Raw genomic sequence first — 27,997 nt, 5'->3', positions numbered from 1 at the left:
CTCTACATCTCCAATGAGGTTCATGATTCCCAAAATAATATCAAAGTATAGGCGGCAATTGTAACAGCGAAGGAATTGAAAATTTCGAAGTTGAAATTGAACTTTAAATTTAGTCTCGAGTCTTCTAAATAATCAAAAGTTCAGGTTCATTTTCGATCAGATTTGAGTACAATTCAAGTCAGACTGAAAGTAAACTTTTCTCAAACTTCTTATGCCTGTGTTTTATTTTATTTGCTTTTTCCTTGTATCATTTTGTTATTTTTTACTTCAATTTAAGCCTCCAATCCCTTATGACAGATTCATCTGATAAAAATGCATCTAAAATTTCAGTCTGTTCATAAATATAGTTATAACATTATTTCTATAGAAAGTTTTTGATGTTAATCACAATAATTATTTAATTAATAGTCTTTGAAACAGAAACACTAATTGGAATAAAAGTGAAACTCATGATGTATGTGTTATCGATGAATTCATACTATATAATTCAGAAAATTACACACCACGTTCGTTAATATACGTCGGTTTATTTGATAGAAGTTCTATCTCTACAGCCTCACATGCGTCTGCCACTCTCAGGGTACACCTCCCTCAGGCGTGCATCCCCTTTCGATCGATTGATATTCGTGGTGCATCTGTCAAATTTACCCTTTCACGATTTCTACATCGCTCTATGAAATTTTCCTGTCTCTCGGACCGAGGTTGCATATATATGAGTGTGTATCGCACTTTTATTACCCCACTCGCGACTCTTCTATTACTCGAATGTCACTCTGGCCAATGTACCAAACAATGACTGGACCATATTGCCACATATAACAAATTATCACGCTACATCGAGCTGCGTTTATCGTCACATTGAACCATGAATAATAGCCGATTTTTTCACTGACTGTTGGGTTGTATGACAAAATCCTATATTAATACAGTCATTGTGTCTAGAGATAAAATCTTTTGTACCCATTTAACTTTCAATGGGTTTATACTCATTATTTCTCTCTAGAGAAATTTTCCTCAACATGAGATGTTTTGATAGTTCAGTTTATTTAAAAAGTAGGTGAAACATATAGAGTTACTAGGAGCCATAATTATTTGAAATAAGTCTATAGGACATGTAGATTATGGTCATGGGTGAGAAACAATAAAGAAAGACCTCCAAGTGCTTGCCAAGTGTCACAATTTTTTTGTAAACACTGAATACATGTATGTAAAACAATAGATGCATCGATTGCACTACATTTCAGATGCCCATTTTCTCAGTTCCGTTTTCTTTTTTTTTGTCAGCAAAATACTACTACCTTCAACTCGACACAATTCTCCAACTTTAACCTAAATCTTTGTTCCTTTGGTAACAGTCCAAATTGTGCTTTTGCCAGATGCTAACAAATGTAAGTTTTCGCCCATATTTTTCGTTTCGATCTACTGTATGAATCTGCATGGAAATATTAATTTTTGATTTGATATCCTCTGCATTGGTAGAAGAAATTTATCTGTCTCGTATATTTTTTATTACTAGCTTCCAGTGAAAATAAATTATTTGATTGAAATGATGTTGTGATTTTCCATACTATCATTTTCAATCAAATTTAATCTGCGATATTATTGACGGAAAATTTATCTATTTATTTGGTATGAATTATTCAGAAAAAAAATTAATTAATTTGATTGAAATCAGTTCATTGACAAAATTATTTTGAAAATAGTTTTTTCTTCTTTCAATTTAACCAGTTGATAATAAAATAAAATAGGTTCTCTCTTCTATTCATTATGAGTGGTTTTTGTTTGAAAAGAGAAACTCACTTGCAGAGTTTACATTGAAAAAAATAATAATATCTTCTGCGAATGAAAATCTGTCTAATCGATTTTGCAAATCAAATTAAAGTTTAATATATAAATGGATGCGATGTACCCGCAGGATGTGAGACAGAGAAGAGTGAGAAGTAATTGCATTAGAGAGTTACGCGATGTCGATTTGGATATAATTTAGGAACCCATACAAACCATCTATTCTTCACGGGTAAAAGTACGACCCCCTAACTTTGCAAAGTACTTCACTACCCTCCTTTTCCACAACGTTCCCGTACGTTATCGCTGAATTTAACTCTCCTTCCCCTCATTCCATTTTTTGTATACTTTTTTGCTCTCTTGAACAGAAACAGAAAAAATCGAGCCAATCGAGAATATCACACTAACGCGGTGAACACCACGCGAAATAGTAGGATATATGTAAAAAAAAAAAATTGCATTTGCACCTATCCTGTGCTCGGAAAATTTTTTCGTCCTCGGTAGAAATATTGCGACACTCCCAACGGGACCATTCTCTTCACAAAAAAATATACGCAAACAATCAAACAGCAGCGTTATTTTTTATTCATCTCATTTTTAGAATTGTTTTATTATTTTAAATTATTACTAACAATACTTTATACAAATTTTGAAGAATTCATGTGTGATGAAATTTGCATTGAAATCATTTTTATAATATTTCCAATAAAATGATATAAAGAATAGTTATTTAGTTGAATAAATTTTTATCAAACTCAAATATAACATAAACCCACCAGTTCATTATCGATTTTCATTGAAAATAATTTCAACATAAATTATTAAAAAACTAATTAATTTCTTAAAAAATCTTGATGACAATTAATTGCGTAATGTCCCCAATTTATTGCTATTAATTGAAACATTAATATTTCACTATATAAGTATAGAATATTAATATGAGTTAAATTACTGTAACATCGTCAATGTTCATAACTTTATGAAAATTTAATATCGATAAAATTGAATACTAGAGTGATATCCACAATGTAGAATTAATATTAAAAAGTTCAAAATGATTTTTAACAAGTCCTCCATACCTTCCTAATAATTATATTAAGTAGAAATTTTCTATTTGTTTTACACTTGAAATTGATTTGATGGAGTTTATTAAAAGCTAACTAAACTTGGATTTTTTTCATTCAGGGTAGTGGTAATAAGTTAATACAGAGGAAGATGGAAATGCAATGAAGCTAAAGATAACAATAAGAAGGGAGAGAGAAATAGAACAGGAACACGTTAATTCCTTAGAGATTTGCAATACAAATTCCGAGGGTGCGGTATGTATAATTCCACATTCTGTAGGCCATAGAAACTGAGAGTGTAAGAGGAAGGGGTGGTAACGAGCTTCCCGCGAGATTATCTGTCGCTCCATCGGCCGAAACTGACGACTGTACGGGAATATACATGGGGACATTCACATAAATGTACTTGGATGTTTAAGTAAATACACATGAATTCGCATATACTCCACATGTGAGTACGCATGAAACATAACAATTTTCGGTAAATTAGTCTGGCAAATTTCATCATCATTAATACAGATAATTTTCATGTATTTCAGTGACACAATAATCTTTAGACATTATAAATATTTTGACAAAGAGACAGATCTTTAGTGAGAGAGTATCTATTTAACAGTTGCAAAAAATGTCTATCGATATAATCGATTGTAGTATTTAACAAGCGTATTACCTAAGGACTCAGTGACATACGTAACAAGGTCTCCATGTATACAGGAATCGACACAGGGTCGTCCTCCCTCTTTAAAAAGATCGCACTTCTAGCTTCAATGGGCTGTATAATCGGATTAGGTACGGCTGCGTACAATGAATTGCAACTAAAGAATGCATAGTTGTGTAACTATTCTGAGCTAAATCCATCTGGTAATAGCTAAGAACATAAAAAGAGGGGAAAAGAAAAGAAAATGCGAAAACATCCATATGTCCAGCCACAGGCTATGAAGAGGATACTTCCTGTCCTCGTGATCCGATTAGATGATATTGATTTCATCCACTCGTTGTCATTATGAACTGCCTCTTCTAAGGATTTCTCTGAATACACATGGATTAAATTTACTTGAAATTCTTTATCTGCTAGAGTAGATGTAACATTCACTGATACCTTTTTATTTATATTCTGATTGGTCTTATCAAGAAGAAACTCTGAATTAAATTCTTTTTCTTCAGTTGAAATTCTATTTAAAAAAAATCAATATGATGGTACATCCATTTTAATTTTCTAATTAATAGTGAAATTATTGAGTTGTACATGTGTTGATATCAGCACCAATAGAGAGGACCACCGAAATTGTTTTTTCCTATCAACTATTGCTATTTTCATTTGAGCTCTAGAAATACAGACGATTTAATTAAATGGAAAGGCCGATAACAATCGCTAGGAGATAGAGAGAAAAAAATTTACTCAATAAAAAAAAACGAATGTAATTACATTGACCCATGGCCATGAATGAAACTTCCTGCTTCCGGTGTTCACGCTTTCTATATACTCGTAATGGAAAGGCTGAAAGAGACGCAGAAAAGTCAGAAGAGAGAGAGATGCGAAAGATAAAAGAGTAAATTCAGAACAGAACAATAGGCAGCCCTTTTACAGTAAAAAGCATTACTGTCCGATCTCTTGAAAGTTTTCCTTATCTGAAAGATATAGTTACTCTTCAAATATTTTTTTTCACTCTTTTCTCATTTCTCCACGTTATTCTCTTTGGTATAGAAAGCTAGATATCCTTTCTGTAAACTAGTAAGACTTTAAATATATCCACAATAGCAATGTTTTATTCGTCTTTTCTTTTCACATCGAATCTTCTCAGTAACTCTCTGTAGCTGCTGCTGCTTTTAACCCTCGTCGTTGGGAGGTAAGTCACATTGGCTCCAGCTTCTCTCCACCTTTAACCCAGCTTGTGCTATCGTCGCACTATCGATTTGCTCTTCCAAACGTATTGTATTGTTCCAGTATTTCGCGTTTCACTTTGATATTATTTTTTTTTATTCTTCCTTTCTCTTTCTCTCTCTGACATTTTATTGCAAACATCAGTCTGGACCGATGCTTGTACGCCAAGTACTCAAGTTATTTGAACTCAGAAATATAAACATACAGGTACTTATGCATATAAGAATAATATTTTTGTAGTTTGAGAGCTTTTATCGAGAATAAATTTGTTAGGGATAATGGTTTTAATGTGCAAATAGAAGATCTGTATATTTACTAAAAATATTTATATTCTTACTTTATTAAACAAATTCAAAGTAAAGTAATCTATTTTTATTAAGAAAAAAAGTTATTTATTAAATTGATTTTTTTACATTGAGTGGTGATGAATTAAATAAGCAGTTTATAAATAAAAAAAAAAGTGTGAGTGGGACGCATGTTTTTCAAGATTATATTTAGCTATTCATAATCAATATTTTTAATTAATTTTATGTCACATACATATTTATTTAAATATATTCATATTCCAGATAATTGCTCTCGACAAAAAATTTACAAAAAAAGATAAAAAATCATACATCAATATTTACATTAACAAGACATTTCAATTTATTGTCTAAACTTTTTTATTAGGAGAAAAAAAAATTTAATTAAGTCATTTGTCGAACATATTGCTTCCATCAATTAATTAATATTCAGTTTATCAGAAAATAACAGCTTTTAGAAAGCACTTAAAATTAATTATAAAGTTGATGAATAATTTTCATGAATGATTAAACCATACAAAGCTAAAGTTACCAAACACACGTAAATGGTGATGATTTGATTGGATACGACGACAGTGCATCCTGGGTATCCCCAATAATTCAACTTCTACTTGACTGGACTTGAGGAAAACTCCCAACTGACGTAGGACCAACACCAGCAATTGCAGCATTTTCACATCTCTTTTGAGGCCAGAGTATTCTGTCGCCATCGTGTCGTGATTCCTCTCACTTCTCCTGCATCCTTGGTTTCCTTGTCTTTTGCAAACTTTTGCAGATGCTGTTTCTCCTTGTCGTTATCCACCCACCGCAACGCGAATCCTAGCTTGCAGAATTGGCGCCCGTCTGACTGTCGTCTCGGCGCCAGTAAACCTGCCCCTCAATATACACACACACACAATTGCTGGCATCGTCCATTACTCCATTTTCCACCAACGACGACAATCGAGCTTACTTGTTTCTAACTATCCTTCAAGATTGAGGCTTTTTTCTTACTTTAATATAATCGTTTCAATGCAGCTTGATTTCATTTATTCATATTCATCGCATCTATTTCATCAGTGTGACCCAAAAAAAAGGTCAATACAATCAAGTTTTAATTTTATTAGCTACCGTAATGTTTAATTTAATGTACAGAATCTAGAGTAATGGATAAATATTTATTTATTACTATTTTATATTTATGTTTTTTTTATTATAAATAATTATTATTATCAGATTACTGTTGAGTAATTTTATGATAAATTAAGGAGATAAAATTGTCTTGATAAGCTCATGCGAATTTTTCAGTCTCTTTGGGATAAGCTTTCCAACTCTCTGATCCTCATTACTTGAAGAAATCTCGAGGATATTCTTTGTGATGCAACTCCACCATCTTTTACATTGCTCCTTTTGTGTAAATAACCGGATATTAGTCATCCGTTTATTAATCATAGCAATTTTTTCGTTGAGGCGTTACGATGCCGCGGAAATTTAACAAGGAAAAGGAAAAATGACTGCACAGAAGAGGCATCCTTTTTTCTTTTATTCCGATTATTTTCTCATCTAAGTAAACGCACCATTTCCTAAAAGTCTTTATGAATAAAAGTTGAGTTTAAGCGTCACATGAAAGTCAATGGGTTGGGTTTTTAATCATGAATTTCATATTTTAGCAAATAAAAGGACTTAAATTTTAAACAATTTATTTTTTGCTTTTTTTCTTTAATACATTTTCTTTTATGCGTTGGACATAAAATTTCCGGATAAATCATCGAAAAGTAAAGCTTTACAAAGTAAGTTTTATTTCCTATCGACTTTTTATTACAAAAAAAAGGTCTGATTTTTCGTTTCTGGTGAAAAAACGTGACATATAGAAATGGACACGGCTAAAGCCGCATGTCTTATAGTCCCTTGGAACTTACGTGCAAGGAGAGTAGATGGATGAAGTATCAAAAAAAAAGAAGCCGGCTCGTCGTCTTAGAAGTTCACGATCGGGTGTAAACAAGGGTTGACAAACAGTAAACAAAAAAAAGAAAGATAGTTGACGGATATTTCGAACTCTCTTGTTCTCAGCCGCAGACAGTTTTCCTCTGGCACCTTTTCGTTCACCTCTTTGCCATTCCCACCAACCATCTAGAGGGGATTTGTCGTTTGTTTGGACAAGCGAGATGGATCGTCGGACGGGACTCTGGAGTTTCGCAAGTGTTCTAGAATCTCGATGATAACATTTTTGTATAAAAGACGTGGCACGTAGAGTAAAGCGTTCATAAGTTGGGGAAGGAATTTTGTTTGATAACTATCACGATAATATGACATTGTCATATCTTGAAGAATACTTGTGTACATGTTTCTTATAGAAAAGAAATACTCATTTTCTTCAGGGATCAAATTGAAGTGTAAATATTGTGTCCTCTATCATATCATTCAAGTATTGGAATAATAAAAATTTTTTGATTATTTCATAGAAAGAAAAATTAATCAATCATAATCAATACTATCAATTTTTTTATCATCAAATAGTTATGTTTTCGGAGCTTCAACGATTTATTACTCTAGTTCTTGTGAAACATAAATGTCAACAGATTTCTGAATAAATTAAATAGCAAATGATTAATATGCTTTTACGTAGAACACAGCTTGAGTGTGAAGGAATCTCATTGACGTTATCAAGAATTTGAATGTGAAGACAGCTAAGTCGCAAATAGAGAACATGGGGATGACGTTTCAGGTGTTAAACAAATGTGCTTGTTTGATATATTACACGGCTACGATGCTATGTTGTTGACTCGGTGTTGGTTTTTATTGAGCTTTCTATATCCCTCTGATCTCTCGTAGCAATATTTACCTCGAGCATCAAACTATCTTCTCCAACTATCAATCTTGGAGATGATGCAGCTAAGATGATTCCTAGGTATGTGAAGGGAAAGAGAAAATAGTCTGGGAGATTAAAAATATTCCTTCTTGAGTAATTCTCGAATGCATTTGCATCTCTCGAAATATTATATATATGCAAAATGGAAAAAATATTCGGGTGATGGGAAATTCTTGAAATTACTTTCTGCTGCATGAGGAGGAAAGGTAATCCTAAGGGCAACTTACGAAGACGCATATTTGTGGCTTGATAAGGAACCGACGTAATGATCTCTCATGGTTCGCACAAGCTCATTAAAAACCCCTTAGATGGGAAATGACAGTAACAAGAGTTGAAAATAGTAACTAGGTATATGACAAAAATAAAACGACGTTTCCCAATAACTGAGATCATGAATGTTGGAGTTATTGGAAACTTTTCTAATAAACGCGACGATTGGGAAAAAATTGCTCAGTGATGCGTGTATAAAACAAAAATTATAAAACAGACATAAAAGCAAAAGGTATCCATAAAAAATGCTTGGAGTAAAGTTTGCGTATTAAATTTTCGACGAAACAGAGTCATAAACGTAAAAAAAAAAAATTTTGTTTTTATGTATTTTCGTGGGCTTTGCTTACTCATGTCATGCTTTAGGGTGGTTGAAAAATAATCCTTGTGTTAGAATTAACGTATGAAATAAATAATACTAGCTTTTTTTAAAATAATTTTGCATGTAAAAAATATTCATGTTTGTCTGCTATTTTTAACATGGATATTTTTAAGTTGAATTAGAGGCTTAGTGTTTTTTCTCAAAACAATTTTTTTGATATTATGACAAAAAAAAAAAATAACACAAACCATTTTCCTATGATTTAATAAAGAAAATAGAATCATGAATATTAATGATAATGAAGAGGAAAGGTGGAGAGAATAAATTCCGGGATATTTACAAATGAAAAGAATTTGTGTGGACTCTTTCAAGTAAGATCATAAAAATTTTTACGAAATTATTTGGTCAATAAAATGAGCGTTAAAGTGTAACAAAAAAACAACCTTTATTGATAAAATTTAATTATGATACATTATAAAATTTTTAATTAAATTTGAATATATTTTTTCGAAACTAATATCAGAGATGGCCATTGTGTCATAATTAATAAAATAATTATAACTTTAAAATTTTTTAATAACGTGAATTGCAAAATTTTTATGAGTTTTTTTTTTAAACTAAAGTTCACATTAAATTCACTAGAATGCATAATTTATTAAAGAAACAAGTTTATGTAATTTTAAAACTAGATGCGGCATGATAGTGCGAAGTAATCCCGTGATTCAAATATCTAATGATAAAAATAAAATATCGAAATTCAACATCAATAGATGGCGTACAATTAAATCGTTTTATTTACATCGTTCACTGAATGTTAATTTTTATCAATCCCTAATACAACAATACCCATGAAAACTTTTACCACTAGTTATTTTTTTTCTTCACTAAAAAAAAAATGCCAATAGAATATCACTTTTTAATCCTAAGAAAAAATTCCCAGTAAATTGAAAAAAAGAGTGAATATTTTTCTATCTCTTCAGAACGTGGTTAAAATTGAAAACACCTGCAATTCATTTGATATAATTTAATGTTTACCTGTGAAGAGCCTGCACTTTATCTATAGTTTCAACCGAACACCGTCAAGGCTTCTCCTGTGCGGCGCTGTTGTGCTTAGACTGTGCGCGTTCCCCAACAACTACAGTCGGAAATCGGCCAGCGTGACGACAACACGACGTGAACGATTGCGCATAGTAGAGCCCAGATAGTGGCGAGCTACGTATCGTGTACAATCAACTTAACTTTCCCTCTCTCTTATCCATGTATTGTCACACCTAGTGAAGACAATTCTTAATTTAACGTGGTTCGTCGCGTGTGTCAGTGTTTTTAACAATTGTTATTAGAACTATAGAAAGTTATAAAGCAGTTTATCACGTTGTTTAGTAGAAACTAATTCAAGAAAATCATCTTATACATTGTTTTACGAGGACAAGAGAAGCCAGCGATCTATCGCGATGGCGAGTGGGCGATCTGTCTTTATTACAATTCTCGTGCTGCTGCATCTAGGTGAGTGATGGCGTCCATGATTATTTTTTTCTTCATTTTCTTATCCTTTGTCACACTCTATCCCTCTTTACTGCGCCCGTAAAACCGGATTCCATTCGATGTATCGATAACGATCGATTTTTATCGCGAACTCTATATAGTATATTAAAAGAGAAGAGATCGTGAGTGCAATCGCATTGTTAAGATACTTATGCTTGTGCGTTTTATATCATGATGATACATACGCGCGTTTCAGATTCCACTGAAATGACCTAACATTGTTTTCCTGTATAAAATTACCATTAACTATACGATGTTTAAAATATGTTGGAAAATAATATTTAATTGGTTAAGTAGAGAATTGTCAGAGATCAAAGCAAGTTTTTCGTGATTGATAATCATTGAATGGTGTTTATTATATCATTAGAGTACTTTTTAGGTACTTTTTCGTGTTTTAGTTGAGATAAAGTGATTATAAATTAATGAATGATCGTGCAAAAAACAGTTACGACGGTTGAATTTTCAAACTGCTTGATTTCGCGCGGCGCGTCCACGAGTTCGTTGGCCGGCGCCGGTTTGAATTTAACCGTCGGCCGCGTCAACATTCCACTGGTGAGGCTTCGAACATCTGAAAGTGATGAAGTAATGTAATAAGTAATGAGCAATAAAAGTTGTAAACACATCACATGTGTTAACGTGCTGATAATAATTTACATGATAGATTGGTTTTTTTTTAAGTGTACTGATATTTATGCACTTGCGCGTGAGAAAGTGATTTGATTAGAAAAATTTGCGGAAGGAAGTTAAAATCTCCCCTTTTCTTCCCATGACAATTAGCAGCTAGTCGTGTTGGCAGTAGAATTTCCTCTTGCACTGCTTCATACATTTTTCAATAGACTTTTCTGCCTATCTCTATCATATTTTTAATGATTGTTCTACGATATTACCGGTTTTAATGACAGCGAAAAAAATTCTTCATACTTTTTCATTCTATTCAACGTTGTTAACTTGTTGAAACAAAGTTACAAGTACTCTTGGTTTTTTTTTTCTGTCTTGATAAGAGTTGAAAAGTATAAAATCTTGTGTATTAAATATCAAATCATCGTCACCTGAACAAACGGTGTTACTGGTCGTGAGAGAGCACCTGCTGTGTGGCGCCGGATAAAAGTACTCTACCTCTACTTCTTCTTATAGGTCCAGGGTCAACAATAAAAGGTGGAAAGGGAAAAGACAGACTCTTGTAATCTGCAAGAGTCGTTAAGAAAATTACGAAAAGTTATATCAACATAGAAATAAGGAGAAAAAGTGACTTTAAGATCCTCTTGAAGTTCATTCATCCGCGTCCGAGACGGTTAAATAATCTGCGAATCTGATCTACAAAGGATCCTTCATGTTTTTAGATAATTTACCTGGTCTTGAGAGAGACATTTTTAAACATCGTACGTAATTTTTTACCATTTCTTTTGAGAAGCCTTTGACCGTAGGGACATTTTCATTTGAGACCTTTTTTATGGGCAATTAAGTCTTACCTGAAAAATGTAAAAGTTTTTTTTGTATCTCCTCTGGTGCATGTACATAACTGTAACAGTGGTACGGTAACATTTCTAAACCAGTAGCGTTTAAAATTTTTATCTGGCAACATCTTCAGTAGAAATGAAAAAGAAAATGTTTTAGGAAAAATTTATGTCCAATTTGACAGCAGCAGGTTGGTTCAGAAAAATCTTTATCAAGATTTTTAATGATAAAAAAATACCTTTTTCTTGTTTTTTGAATAGTCATGATATATAATTTCAGTGTTATGATTATTATTTTAGTAAAATCAACAAATTAATGTTTAATTTGTATAGGAATTTACTACATATTTTATTCGTTTAAAAAAAATTTACATACTACATTAGAATATTGCGATTTTTGTATAAGCAAAACTTTTAAATACTTGGTATAATTTTCACATTCCTTTTAGTCCTCCTTCGACCTTTAGGGCATTTTCATGTAAAACTGCTTTTACGAACTCTTAGCTGTATCCCTACAAAGGTAAAGGAAAACGAATATATTTAAAATCTTCGAAGATGATGATGCGTTAGTTATTATCCTCTAAAATGAAAGCAAATAGGTAAAGAGCTTTAAGAAATGTCTGTTTATGAAAAATTCATGGTTTCTATTTGCAAGTGCATCTGGCAGATGCATGAAATGCCGTCCAGGCACGTCATCTGCAACGCGCACTTGCGAGTCCGATGAACCTTCTACCTCATGTTATACACAATATCTTGAATCACCATCATGTAAAACTTCATCGTGCGTAGTTTTTCCAACTAAATCTCGAATGAACCGTTTTCAAAGATTGCTTTAACCCCGTGCGTGTAGCTCGTTAAGACTTTTCTTCTGTCACTTTTTGTCTTATCATTGCTCTAACCTTTCTTTTTCTCCATGTTTTTCTCTCGTTCATTCCATCTCTACCTTTCTTTTTCTGTTGGCCTTTGGCAATGGCTTGTATACTCTCGATTGACGTCTCTCAGCTTCTATAGCAAAAGATCCACCGGTTTGTATCGTTGGCGTTGCCCTTGGCATTTTCATTTCTTTTTCTTACACTAAAACTCACGCCGCTGGAAACTGCAACAAACTGTTCCCTGTTTGTAGTCTCTTGAGCCTGATTTATAAACGAGACACACTCAGATAACTATGTATCCTCACGCGTCTACCAATGAGAGAACACGAGTGAGGAATAATATAAAGAGAGTGTGTGTACCGTTGGACGAGACGGTTTCACTTTCGAGGACGAACCGTTTTATCGGATTCCAGGCTAACTTCAAAAATTACTGTCTCTCCTTTAGACACTTTATTTGGTGTTTTCAACATCTGATTATTTCTCACATTTTTCTTATTTTAAAACCTTCAAAATCCTCTACATCTTTTCAACAACGACTGAATTACAGCATCTTTTTGCTGGAAAAAATATTTCATTCATTTTGCTCACGTTCATTAGTTATCTTTTAAAAATATTTTGAATAGTAAATACATTTAATATCTTTATTTATATTTAGTATTTATGAAAGAAAGATTTATTTTTTCATTTTAGATGTTTGTATATATAAATATAATATCAAAAAATATCTTACGTAAAATATTTTTTATTTTTAAATTATGCGATATTTGTTTTCATTTGATGTCTCAATGTTTGATTATTCTAATTAATTTTGGCTTAATTCTGAGAAATAAATATTTCCGGATATTAATTATTCGTTTTTCGTGTTTGATAATTTGAGGGAAAAATATAATTAGATAACCAGATGGACAGTAGAATAATTGATAAACAACTGCGGAAATAACAAATTAAAAAGAACTGTAATAAATTTATCTAATTAAATGTCCCCAAGTAGATAAGGATTTATTAGTTTTTCATGAAACGTATAATAACAAATATTGCCTAGATCTACTAGGGTCTATAAATAATTTAAGGATCTTCAGTAATACTATTAGTTAATTGTCATGTAATAGAAAATGCATAATATCATAAATCATCGTTTAAATGAAAAACAAAATATTTTTCTGTTAGTATCTATTCAAAAAGATGACTCAATGAAAGATTAATGTTTTCAAATAAACAAAAATTTTGAATTTATTATTTTCAACACTCCACGCCTTTTTTAATGACCTACTTGTCAGGCAGTAAAACTAAAGTAGTGTTGAAAATTTGTACGTACAGCACGTGTTAAGATTAACAAAATAAAAAAATGAATGAAAACATTTGTTTTATTGATTTATTCAATTACCAAAGCAGTTGTATAAATAACGAATTTTTTTTCCATTCTAATGGACGATGTTTTGAATTTTAGAAGTTTAAAATTCTTTTAACAATAGATTTACTGAACAATATTAAGATAACAGAAAGTCATTGTTGTGATAGAGGCATTTGTGTTGCTAAAATTGACTGATGCTTTTGAAGGAATAATTTTCAAAGATTGAAACTTTGTTAGGGAAGTGATGTATGTCGAAAGTGAATTTTAGTGACACGTTGTGTGGTTTATATTTCGAAGGCTTGAGTATTTAAGCAATATAATAACATGTAAAGGGTATGAAAAGATCAGGAAATAAGCGGAGAAAAGAATGAAAAAAGGAGTATATAGTGAGAAAGTATAGGAAAGAAAAGATGTCGTCGGATGAATTGAGTATAAAGGAAGACGTAAAAGGCATGCAAGGACCTTCAGATACTCATGTTACATTGTTCCGAGTTACTTCGTGTGTTAGAAACGTTTTTCTGTGACCACCCGACTGTTGTGGTCACAAAGAAGACGAAGAAGTCGTATATACACTTGAAAGGGGCTCAAAGTCATAACGAAAAAATTCAAATAAAAATTCATGAAGTATCCCTGGAAATATTGTTAAAATGATTTTTCTTTTAACTTTGCAAAAAAAAAAATCACTCCAACGCAATAGGAAAAAAAACATAGTCTGAAATACATAGAATATTTTCTGATGAAAAAGTCATTCAACTTGAAATAAATGTCTAACAGAATATTTAATGCATCTCATGGGAGATAATTTTCCGCTTAATACACAAGGATATCAACTAAATGCCAAAGTGTGATTTTTTACATGGTTTTTTATGGGGGCAGTGAGCCAATGAGTGTAAAAATAGTGGGTGTGATGATGAAGAAGGAAGCAAGAGAGCGTGAGAATGTAAAATCGATCGGTGTATGGATATGAGTGAATAATAATTTGTAGCATAATTGCATGGCAAGAGAGACGATAATGAGAGGGTTATTGTTGGAGCACTGAGAGAAGAGAAATACGTTAGTATGTAGGGTCAAATTATGTGTAGTATAGTAAAGCCACGCGGTGGCGCCGTTTAATGAGCCGTAACAACTGCATTTTTTGTTTCATTTTATGTTTTTGCGTCAAAGTAAAGTGATATAGTTTCCAAAAGTTGGCATCGTTGCTTTATCACCAGAAGCATAAATAAAATAAAGTCGAATCGACCTAAGAAGAAGTTGCAAAAATATTACTAGTTGAAGTAAAAAAAGGAAATCCTTTGTCATATTTTTTCTGTTATTTATGGTTGAAATTAATTGATAACAGTAAAAAAGGAAAGGTCGAAAGGTTCTCAATACTTCATTCACGACGAGGGAGATTTATCGAGAAAGCGCAAAAAGCTTTTAAATGAAATGGAATGCAATTTTCATTTGCTGTTTATTTTTGACTTTGTTTTTATGCAAACAATTTGTAATCAGAATATTGACGTTGATATAACAAAGCAATTATTCAACTGAATTCTGTTGCTATCAACCATACTGATAATCGTTTTATTCTTCAGTTAACTATTTATTTCCTTTCACGTCAATTTTTATTTTTTACATTTTTTTTAATTTGTGGATCTGTGGCTGCTTCGAGAAAATGACTATGAATACGAATGTAATACTCACGGTTTTGTTCAGGTATAGACGCCCGGATGTTTAACTTGTTTAGCTTTTCACCTCTCTCCACTGCCCACCATCCACAATACCTAAAAAATATTTCAGCAAAGTTTCGCTTGGTTAGTTTTTGATTTTGTTGTTTTTCTTTCTTTTTCTCATCTCAATGTATATATGTACGATATCTTCCAAAGAGTCTAGTCGTAACTTTCAAATCCTCTCAAGTCGTGACTATGTGACCACAAGCTTCTCCACTTCATCCTTTAAACAACTGAACCGCAAATTTTTATGAGCCTCAACTTAAAGAGTTTGAAATCTTCGCAATTTAAGGACCAACGAATAACAAATGATTTCATCTGAATTTTATTCAACTTTCTTTTTTCTAAAGATGAAGTTGTTTAAAAGAAAATAGTTGAACTAAAAATACTTTATGAATTAAATCTGCAGGTCATGATTGTAACCTATTTAAAAAAATTTCTTTCTCGCTTCAGAGAAGATATTTTTTTTTTACCAACTCATCATATGTTTACGATGAATGAATTGAATCGCTTCAAGAGAACTAGTGTGAAAGAAATAAATTTTTTGTAGATCTCTAACAAGTTACTCTTACTCACAATAATCGAAATAAAAGTACAAAAATAATTACTGAGTCATTGACACGGATTTCCGTGAGTAAATCCGGTTTTATCTTATCAGGATCCCGTTATCAAAGCACATCAGTAGTATACAATATTGCAAACTGATCAATGACTGAGAGAAATACTAGTATAATACGAAGATATAGGATTACTCTGTACTCTCACGTTCACTCAGTGTTTACGTTAATTCATAACCGTGAATTATTTTCATTATATTCTCATGCATTTATTTATCATATTATTTTCCAGTAGTAACAGTGATGATCATGGTTATAATGGTGTTTAGTGATTACTATTCATCATCATTTCGCTTTTTTTATTGCATAATATTATGAATATTTCCATATTTTCCCAAGCAGGTGTCAACGCGTTAACATAAAACTACAGCAACGTTCTCGTCATTATCGTCATAATGAGGCTATTAACGTAAAAAAAAAAATAACAATTTCGTTCACTCTGAAAAAATCATGAACATTTTTTATCGTCATTATAAATGTATAGATCACAGCCTGTCAGAGTTAATGACGTCAGTTCATATTTGACACTAACTAGATCCTCTACGGTATCTTTTTCTCTCACTTCTGATCTCATTTTTTTTCGTTCTGTCTGTATCTCGTTTTGCTCTTGAAGCGAATTAAGCCCACGCCCACCCACAGATTCATCGAAGGGTTCGGGACCACTTGAATTACTAAAATAACACCCGCTTGTTTCTTTCTATAATTCTTCTCTCTATAGTGTTCTCTCTTGCATTAATCGTGAATCTCAAGAGTAGTCTCGAAGAATCATTCATTCTGGGCTGCATCATCAATGTGCACGGAATATAACGTTTGAAGTTTTTAGAGACTCTTGTATATTTTTCACTGCACTCAAAAGCCTTTGCGAATTGGTCGAATAAAAAATATTCATTCTTCAATTTGACTCTTTGTGTATTTTTTCATTTCAGTACTCGCTCATTCTTTTTAATCCTCATGTCTCTCAAAAATATTAAAATGGTCATATAGACATGTGGATTAATAAGCTTAAAATAATTTTTTTTCATCTATTTATTCCTGAAAAAGGTACTTTGAATTCTTTTACTCTTGATATAATCCATTCAGAGTCAATCAATGAACAAATGAAGCCAAGTAAATAAATAACTTGAAAAAATGATGATTATTTTTTTAAATTTCGCTATCGAAAAAAATGCAATATGATATGTAATCACATTAAGATTTTTTTTTTTTATTAATTTTATTCAATTGGTACGAAGAATCTCTTGAGAATTTTTTATATGCATATTCCTTTGAATCCTCGTTATGGCTCTCGAAATAATTTGAATGGCGAAAGGGACATGTGGGGCAAGCTAATAAAAGCAACCAAAAGGAGCGCATAAAAGTTTAAAAATACATTTGGAAATAAATAAGAATAAAACATCAGTCAAGTCCGAATAATAAAAAAAGACGACGAGTTAAGAAGAAGGTAACAGTGGGACTAGAAGGAAAAGAGAGAGAAAGAGGGACAAGTTGAGGGGTCGATGTGTGGTGGTTTTGTAGAACCTGTTCCTTGTCCTAAAAGAGTACCTGTATATCCGCCTGTCTGACGTTATTCTGCACCTGTGTGTGCCAACGGACAAAGACCTATTTCTTCGGGGCTTTTCAACGGCCCACCACATGCTCTACACCCGAAACGAAAAGGATAATCAAGCTGGAGCATAAACTAGCGCGATTATTGCCGTGGGTGTTCTGGCGGATTCCATGAAAGATATTTCGCAGACTTTAAAAAATTTATTTTTCTTAGAAGAAAGTGAAAAACTTCATTTCTCAGGCGTAACGAGTTCATTGAGTTGTGACTCTGTTATTGAATATTCCAGCAAATTTCATACTTGACTTGTTCCTCAACGTCTTCAACCTTTACCTTGGATGAAAGACTGCTCGGACCGTTGACGCCTCACCCTTTTGCTTTTTTTTTTTTACTCTTATTTCTCTTTCGGTCTCTTCGACAGTCTTCTCTGTTAGTCGTCGACGTCATCTTGAGAGTACGTTGAAAGTCATGGACAAGCCCCTGGAGTCTTTCAGTTAAATTGCGAGGTCAGCTGTGTGTCTCACTTCCCTCCTTACTTAGAGGCTCCACCTTCCAAATAAGTAACCACACTTCCGTTAGCTTCGCGCCAACTAGATTACAACCTCAATTGACATTTTTATTTTCATCGTCCTCTAGAATACGACTTTCACTGATTTACTCGTGAGAACGTAGGTAATATAAATGTTGTAAAAAGTTACGTCGAGTTTTCTATATATAAATTCTCTTGAAAAAAACTTACCAACTATTGCTAGTCTTTTTTTGTACGAGTTATATATACGCCATTCTTTATTTTATTTTCTTCGTTACAAAGGTGCATCCAACCGTGAGCTCGTTAAAAGTTTAATTTGCTCATATTGATTTTCAGTTATTCCCTTAGTTCTGACTAATTTACAATTTCTTCTGATTAATTACTACAAAACACTTGAATTTATAATTATTTTTGTCCAAACCATTAAATAATTCTCGTCAAGAATGGAAATGAACTAGAAATAAATGGAAATTTAAAATATAATTTTTTTTTTTTTATACTTCTCTTTTATAATTACTTGGGATTCCACTCAACTTGTTAATCTTGACTTTAAGAGAAATTATTACTAAAACTTGTAAGCGTGCACGCAAACGATAGAATATGATTAAATTTTAATTTAATAATAATCGAGCATTGCTCCAAAGTAGATTATTTCTGCCAACGGAATTCTTCGTGACTTCCGTGTTATTTAATAACCGTAACGTTAAGTTGTAAAGTTAAGAATACTTGTTACATTATCATATTTCTATATTAATCATTTTTTCACTCGTTTATATTTTCTTAAGTTGGTCATAGTTCAAAACATCTTTTATATTCTAAATTATTATTCAAGCTTCATAAATAAATACATTTAGATTATCAAAATAATTATTTCAGATAAAAAAAAATTCAGTTTCATGATAACAATAATTTTTCTTTTATGTTACAAGAAAAAAAAACATTTATAAAAAATCGTAATAAAAGATAACACTATTACGTAACATGTACTTGAAGAAATATTTAAATATATAATTTATCCTCAAATAACCGTAAATATTTGTGAACTTGAATCAACACATAAAATATTAATATGCAATGTACAAATGATGATAAATGGTTGAGTGATTTCGTAATTCTCTTATCACCGAATAATAAACGACGAAATAAAAAGATTCATATCGATATTATATATCATTATACTCATCTTTTGATTACTCACGCTCGTATTTGTGTTAATTACCCAATCTAATTAATTTACTAGATGATTGTTTGTTGAATTTACATCGATGTATTATACGGTTGTCTCGTCTACTTGGTATTTTCAACGTGAGATAACAGACGTGAAAATTGCGGCTAACCGCGCATAACACAATGATTCGCGATACCTTTGGAGTTTGCAAATAGAAATTCTATCTTTGTCTCAACGCCATCAGTATAGTCATTATATTTTGTATTATGTACATCGTGTAAATTTCACCTCTGTTTCGTTGGCAACCGCGAATTTCACGATTAAAACCGATTAACGGTCATCAGATTCGCCAACAATGTACGGAACATTCGGATTATTATCGATCTTTTCCCTCGGTATGTATATATTTCTTGATTTAAATCCCGTAGCTCCATGAGAGGTACTAATTTTATGTCATTAGTGATATTCATTGATTCAATATAGATTGGAGAAAATTAATTATTTATTGATGGGTAATTAAGTTGGACATTTAAGATATTGAGATAAATTATTTATCGATAAATTTTTCTAATAAAAAGGTCGAGAATATTCCGATAAAAAATTTTTTAAAAATATTTTAAGCATTTAATAAACATTTTAGTGAATGATAATATGAATAAAGTATGAAGAACAATGCGAATGATGTTTACGTCGGCATGCAACAGCTTCCTGCTGTTTCTGAGCGATTTTCAACGGAATGGATCGTCGTTCTTGAGAGCAGAGATACCAAAAATGCTCGAGAGGTTTGAAAAGGACGTCTGGTTTAAAGAATAAGTACTCTAAGAGGCTAGTAGTTGGTAGAGGAAAACGATTATTTATTCATTCTGAAAATATTTTTAAAGCACCTGGAACTTTAAAAATATTTTGCTTATAAAGACGGAAAATTTTTCCTGAATTTTATTTATTAAAAACTACCATTTTTTTTTTTCCTTAAAAAAATATCTATCAACTTTAGTCTGAAAGCGATTTAACATTCCTTGGCTCTGGAAACTCATGAAGATGCGAAATAGCTGTAGGGAAATCCGTGAAAAATTGCCAAGTTAGCGTTATTCTGTTCGACCATAAGAAAAATCCCAATGTTAGAAGATTTATATGCCTGAGTGATAAAGAAGGTTGATTTTAAATGTGTAAAATACAAAGACGAAAATAAAATGAAAAAGTAGATTATATTTATTGATTTATAAATCAATAAACTCTTTTATGATATTCTCAGTAAGTTTAATCGTCCTAATGAGCTCAAAATTTGCTTTTATCGAATATCAAAATAATTAAAATTGAATTTCATTACTAACAAAAAGTTTCAGCCATTTTTATTCAATTTAAAAATCAATAATGATGATTAAATGAAATTTTCTTATTATATCCTAAAGATTTATTCTCTTTGAAAGTACAATTTCTCTTTTGAATTTATTATCCATTGAATTTGCGATCTAACATTTTGTCAACGCAATTAATCATACAACTGATGTCCTAAAAATTTTTTTCTTCTGGTAAACCCTCGCTGAGATGAAAGAAACACATGGCCGAATCCATAATTAATGATAGTCCACAGACTCGTTCGATCCCGATGATTTATTTATACTCAGCCACAAATATTTACTTGGCAAAAGGGTTTATTGAGAGGGTTGAAAGTACAAAATGTAGACGAAGAGACGAAATAAAAAGAGAGCAATAAAAATATAGGAAAGGGTGACTTATTATAATTAATAGCTGTCATCCAAAAGCAGAAGCTCGCTAGTCATTTAGTTGAATAGGTCATAATTCAGGTGGAGAAGACCAGCCTCCTTGTGAATAGAACCTTAATTCGTGTGCTCTCATGACGCATGACATCACCCCTTACGTCTTCTGAGAATGTCACACCTCCCCCTTACAGATGCATCTACATTCGAGTTCACTTCCCTATCATTTACATCAGTTGACTTTCATCATTTATCTTTCACCTGAAATTACACGCACGAGCTTTTAATCTTCTCCATTAGAACTTCCGGTCGGCACGTGGCTCTTTTAGAAATGATACTTTAACGACTTGATAATAGATATGAATCTACATTTAATTTTTGCGTTTCACTGCTCTTTAAAGAGACACCAAACAAAGATAATGATTTTTTTGTTGTTCTCAATGTACTATAATAGTATGAATCTGTTTGATAGTCACTCACCAACTTCCTAATTTTCCTGATTGAATGATGGATTATAGTTGAATAACCAATTCGTCATTATTTCTCTGGACCAACATTCAGCATATACAATTCCATGTCATTCTTATGAATTCCGGGGGATGATTTTGATAGATTGCTTACAATTACTATGTATCCAAGGAACACTTATCCTCACTTAACCATTTCTCGTATGATTAGATAGATACTGTTTATTATTTATATCCTGTTTTGAACAAAAGTATTACCTTATTTATGCACTAGATAACTAGTTTGAAGGAAGCTTTCTATCTAGATTGTAGTTTTCTACTCTTAAGTTTACGTTAATTTGCCAATAATTGTGCCACGCCTAACTCCAGACTCCAGAAAAGGTGTCATAGAGTTCAAAGAATCATTCTTTTTCATCAATGAATAATCGGGGAAAGTTTGAAAGTTAATTACACGACTCTTAGGACAGTTGATTATTGCTTGGATAGGTAGCGAAAGCGTGCGAATTTTATTCAAGTATGTATTTCATTATTTCTATTTCGATTTATTTTAGGAAATAAAACAAAAGGAGATAATATTTAATTAAAGATTTTAAATGATAGATTTATCGCCACGTTTGATATTAATGAATTTATTTATTATTGAATCAAATAAATACGAATGATATTAATTACATCCAATTCAATTCATTTGAATATATTAAATACATTCTAGTTAGATATGAGATTAAATGATTAATTAATATTTCATAAGTACTTGAATGTGATATTACCAACAAGTGAACATAAATTGAAAATGGTTGTAAACATACAACTTTTTATTTTGATTCATGAGAAATAGATTTATATTCATTGACTAACAAATGATAACATGATATTTTGCAATCAAATAGTTTTTATTGACTTTTGAGGCTTCGCTTTAGCATCACGTTCTTTTCACCCTTTCAGCCCTTGAAAGTCTTCGCCAGTGACTCAACAATGGCGTTCATTTCAAATTCTAGCCACTATGTAAATGTTATCCAAGCCTTTATCACTCTTAACATCTTTTACTTTTGTCTGTCGTTGCACTTGAAGCATCAGCAATGAAGAGTGAAGGCACACATTATGCAAAATACTCAAATAAAATGTCAACAGTGCGCACAGCATAACGGAAAGTGTTTTTCATCATTCAGCCAACGCGTCTAGAGTTTATAAATTCTACCTCCCTTGCCTCCTTCTTCTCTTAATGAGCAAATTGAAGAATCTCTTTACATCATCTCAACATCACTGCTCTTGCTAGCAAGTTTTCAAGTTAGCGCTTACTCTCTCGTTTCAATTTCCACGCTTATTGGATCAAGAAATTGAGTCTTGCGGACGGGACGACTTCAATCTGCTCTTATCTAATGAATTTACTTGACACAATTTAACTTTAATGAATAATGTAGCTTGGGAAATATTTTCTTCTTACTTCACAAACTATTTCAACTATCTATTAGATCAAGATATTACAAACAGAAGTTAAAAGTTAATTACCCTTTTTCTCTTTCGAACAAAAAAAGGTTTAAATAATTAGATCTTTCTTCAAATATTTATATCCATTAATCTTCGAAAATAAAAATAAAATCACTAAAGAATTTAGCCTCAAAGAACTTTGTCTACTCATGATCCCGTTCGATTCTCTTCTGGATCCGTTGTTACTCCCTCGGTAGTTAAGTACTTCCGTCTAAAGATTGAGAATGCGGAAAGACCTGGAGGAAGGAAGAATTCCCTCGTGCTCGTTTTGCAAGGAACAAAGTAGGTACAGTAACGATATGATAGCCGATATAATTCATCAAGGTCTGAGGTAGAGGGTATGGAGGGATGAAGAACTTGATATGCCTTACGCCACAGACGATTAATACAAGACCGACGAGTTCGTTATTTCTGTTGAGGGGGTTCTTGTGAGACGATATTTCATGGGTGATATTTCATGCAAGTCAAAGAATGACTATGGAGTTTATACGATAAATTGTGGAATCCAAAAGATGGCATTTCTTTCAGTTGATTAATTAACTCATTAATTCACAAACGTTTTTATCTGATTAATTTAATTTTGTTTTATAGATTGTTCATTTTTTCTTCCATTCATCAATTAAATCTACATTTTTTTAAAAAAGGAAATGATTTAAAACATTTTATTTATGGTTAAATGGAATTTTTTTTATGTTCTACTTTCATTTATTAATGCAGAATTTCAATCAATAATACCCTAGTTTTCAATTTATATTCAAGAAAATTTCTATTAAAAGAAATTTCGAGTAAAATTTGACAGCTAAAACATTAATCTATCATAAATATGTTAAACGATCGTTTTATGAATGATGTCAACCGAATCATATTGCAATTGTGTTCGCAAACATCGTTCGCATAAATATGGAAATGATTCAAGAGGGTTGTGGGTCAGCATATGAAGGGTCGACGATCGAAATTAAGAACACACGCAACCCTCTACAAGTGTATCATGCAACACTTTGCAGTCATTAAAGAACAAGCGAATAAAAACAGCGATAATAATAAAACTAAAACACAAAAATGTTGATGATGATAAATAGAAAAAAATTTAACGGACTTTGTAATTATAAAAGTCACTTAAAGTTCTACTAAATGAAATAGCTGTTGGATTAGTAGTGGAATAAAAGCCACGAAGCTGTAATGTGAATCCTGGGAAATGTGTTGCAATCGCAGTACCTTGGAACTTTTACCCTGAACTAAAGGTCTCGTTTTCTCGTCCCCTGAGGTAACAGCATGCAGCATTCTTAAGTTGTTGTACCCTAGAGTGTGTTGTGTAGACTGGCAAAAGCACGCGATATGCCGTTTTGCTACTAAGAAAACGTGTACAACGAGCATTTTATCGCAAGTGACTTGAGTACAGGTTTCTTCTTACCTTCATTCTATACAACCTCTTGTCTTTCGTCTAACGACTTATATTTCTTCCTCGACATCTATCTTTATAAAACTACTACTTTCCCTAGAAGTCATACAATTTTAAGAATTCTTTTGCCTTTGATTAATTCATTTTTTTTTATTAAAAAAAAACAATGTGAAATATGGGTTATGACTTGAATCTTAAATCTAGGTTTTGAAATGATAGAATCATCGTTCTACATAATAAATTCACTCTCGAGACGGATTAATAACAAAGATCTAGAATATTTATCTAGGATATATTTTTTTTATTTTTAATTCAGCGGTACTTCCTAGGAGAAAAATTATTCTTGACTGAATTATGTCACATTTTTATTTTTTATCGTTCTCGAAAGTTTTTCATTTAAAATTCATGGAAAAATTATAGGTTTCATGATTAAAAATCAAGATGAAAATTTAATTTATGCGGAAATGACTTTTATTTTTTTCCAGTTTCCTTTTGTTAAAGATTAGGTTGGGTTCATTTATGCACATAATTTTTAATTATAGTATATTTTTTTTTTGTTGACTCATCATAATTATCGTTAGATTTTGTTGTTTTTTATCATGAAAATAAAATATTAATATTTTATTAATAAAATATCACGCCAATGCAAACATTTGTCCATTTCATCTCAAGAATCAATACATCAAGTCGTCACACAAGGGCCAATCAGATTGGAAAAATGAGTACAATACCTCGAGATTTCTATACACTTTATTGTCACAAACGGGATTATTTCTTTGTATTGAACATGAAGACAAGTAATGATTAATTTTTTTCATAGAATCAATTACTCAGGCGTATTAACAGTAATCCTTGCTTAAAATCTATGCAATGAGACATGAGTTTCAATTGGGAACTAATTCTTATAAGCTCTCTAACGTCTAAAGTACCGTCAACTAATGAATAGTATTGAAACCAGCAATTACTATCCGAGTTAATGATTAAGTTGACCGTGGCTATAACGGGAGTTCTCAGATTACTTCTCTCAATTGTGTCCTTCCACTGCTATTACTGCTACTTTTCTCACTTTTTTTCAGTTACTCATTTTGTGAATAACTATTCTAGTGAGACCGTTGAAAATTTTTTTTTCTCTCAAAATAACGGAAAAATATAAATTATTCAGAGCTTGTAGAATATATCACACTCGCAGCAAGAGTTATATCACACGAGATAAAAAAATGAAGACGTAAAAGATGTACCAGACATTTGTATTAATTACATCAGAATATTTAGTTGTAAAGATGTCGTCTTCATGAAAATTTATGTCATTAAATCAGCAGTTTTTCAAAATAATTTCAAAGATATCCGCTGACATAAATTGTACTTTTTTTTCTGAAGAAAAATTTTTTTGACAGTTTTAGCGTACCCTGCAATCAATTATTGAATCCCTAAAGTTTCAAAACACTTTCAAAGATGAAGATGTTCTGTTCTGTCTACATTATGAAAGATAATTTGTCGCAGCAGGTGACAAGGCAAAAGGGAAACTCAACGATCACGCCCAAATTAGGAATAGGAAGGTTCAGAGAAACTATTGAGGGTGGGAGAATAAAAAGTGCCTGTCTCCAATGTGATCCAAGACGATCACAAACGTTTCTTGGTCTAGGGACATCTGTCGATAGGGGTTGACAAATAAAAAAAAATTCAGTAGAGTTTGCAAAGCAAAGTTTTTTTAGGTTTGGGAATTCGGAACTCAAAGAAAATTAAACAAATATTCTGAGTTGAAAATTACAATAATTTTAGTTCGTTAAAATAAAATGGGAAAAAATTTAGATACTTTGATATTCAAGTTATTTTTTTTTTCTCTTTTCATTCGTGAACTGTCTCCTGTGGTATTCCCTTAGGATCGACCTACGTCGATCCCTGCGTATGCGTCCAGAATTATATCCTTTGAATCTACAATTACGGGGAATGAGAGATGAGAATAAAAGAGAATGAGAGAAGAAGAAGAGAGACTGAGTATTTGTCGAAAATTCCTAGCACGTATTCGCGGGGAAAGTTTATCCGTGGAATACTAAAATCACGCGCTGTCCAAATAGGATCAATACTGACACGAGAGAGTTAAAAGATGAGTGAGTGACTTCCAACAAAGATCAGTGTATTTTCATGATACTTTATGTATCTTTCAAGATCTTAAATCCTTCAATCCATGACATGAAATATGAATTTGCATTCAGTAATCGGAAAGTGGCCAAACATGAAATAAATATACTTTATATAAAACACTAACATTTAAACTTTATAAAAAATTCATATTCTCTTAAACTTAATCAGTGAATATTGGCCAGTGCCAACCTTATAACTGAATGAATCAATCATTAGATTGGCACTGAATATCAGTGAATATTTACTGATTCAGTTCAAGAGAATATTTAGACACTTTTTTTTATAAAATCAATTATGAGTCGTGATTTAATTTTTAAAAGCCACTCTCATAATTCTTTCATGTCAATTTTTTTTTTATTTTCCATCAACATTTTTAAAATTTATAAAACTAAATTTCTATTCACTAGATAAACGAGCAATTTAATAAATAGATACAGAGTGTATCAATAAATGAATTGATGTTAATATTTTTTGATGAATAAATTTTTTTTTTTTTCAAACTCATTACTAGCACAAAATTACTGAATTTTCTTTTGAATGACGGAAATGAAAACTTTATGGTTAGGTTTAATGAATTAAAATACATTGAACTATTGCATGTGTTTGTATCCTTTGATTTCTATTTGAGTGGTGGTGATTTGTGTGGTTAATGGTGAAACAGAGAATCTTTATTTACAACTAGTCGTAAAAATAACTCTATCTATATTTGACTGAGACTTTTTTTTGTTGATAGTTCTTTGACAATAGTGAAAGAGCTGAAATTGTACTTACTACAAAGTCTCTTTCATTTTGATAAAATCTCTTTCACGATCAGCCTCCTGATCTAGAGTTCCATCTTGTAGCATCAATACTGTGAATGATGGACAGATCAAACCGGCAGATTGCAGATAAAATTAACTTGCCTTTTGACAGCGTGACATTTATTAGATCAAACTTCTTTGTAATTTTAAAAGAAAATATTTCCTTTGAAAATAAAATCGAAAATTAGTTGTTACAGAAAATAAAATTTATTAAATCACCATCTTTATTGACATTTTTTTTCGCTACACAAAACTTTCAATTGAAAATGTCGACAAAAATGACGAGAAGTAATTCAATAAGACTTGTAAAAATTCTCCTATTTCAAAAGATGAAAAAAATTCGATATCCCAATTACAATTTCTTGTGTCAAAAATTCTACCTCACAATTTTTGCTTTAAAAGATTAAATAAATGACAATTGGTGAAGAAATAAAAGAAAATAAAAAAAGTAAAATGAATTCTCGAAGGATCAATTGAGAAATTCAATCTGACCGGCCCACTTCCTCGGAAATAAGCCAGCGGAATCGATGAAGAGAAATAGAGGCTTCAGTAAAATAATGATGATGATGATGAGAAAAGAATGAAAAAACAAAAGAAAGGTATAAATAAAAAAAATGCTAGGACTAAACTGCTCAAGGGACGATAGAGAAAAACTTGAACGTCTCCCTCTCGAGTTTCCTGGCGTAGCAAAACTACCCTCTAGCTTCCCACATGAAACAATGGCC

At 31.7% G+C, this 27,997-nt stretch overlaps 1 protein-coding gene across 2 annotated transcripts in view; it reads left to right on the top strand.

The window, feature by feature from the left end:
* The window catches only part of Fas2 (fasciclin 2), a 64,783-nt gene that overhangs the window by 9,863 nt on the left and 26,923 nt on the right, over positions 1–27,997 (top strand). The window contains exon 1 of one of the 2 annotated variants that reach the window (XM_035091576.1): positions 9,624–9,976. The exons of the other annotated variant lie outside the window; for it this stretch is intronic. Within the exon in view, the coding sequence (XP_034947467.1) occupies positions 9,925–9,976 (52 nt within the window). The 5' untranslated portion in view covers positions 9,624–9,924. Of the gene's footprint in view, positions 1–9,623; positions 9,977–27,997 lie in introns of those variants that run through there. 2 annotated transcript variants of the gene reach the window in all.

Source organism: Chelonus insularis, unplaced genomic scaffold (genome assembly GCF_013357705.1).
Source record: "Chelonus insularis isolate UGA/USDA-ARS -01 unplaced genomic scaffold, ASM1335770v1 contig_88_pilon, whole genome shotgun sequence".
Taxonomy (NCBI): Eukaryota; Metazoa; Arthropoda; class Insecta; order Hymenoptera; family Braconidae; genus Chelonus; species Chelonus insularis.
Note: the sequence above shows the minus strand (reverse complement) of the source record. Positions and strands in the feature narration are given on the sequence as shown.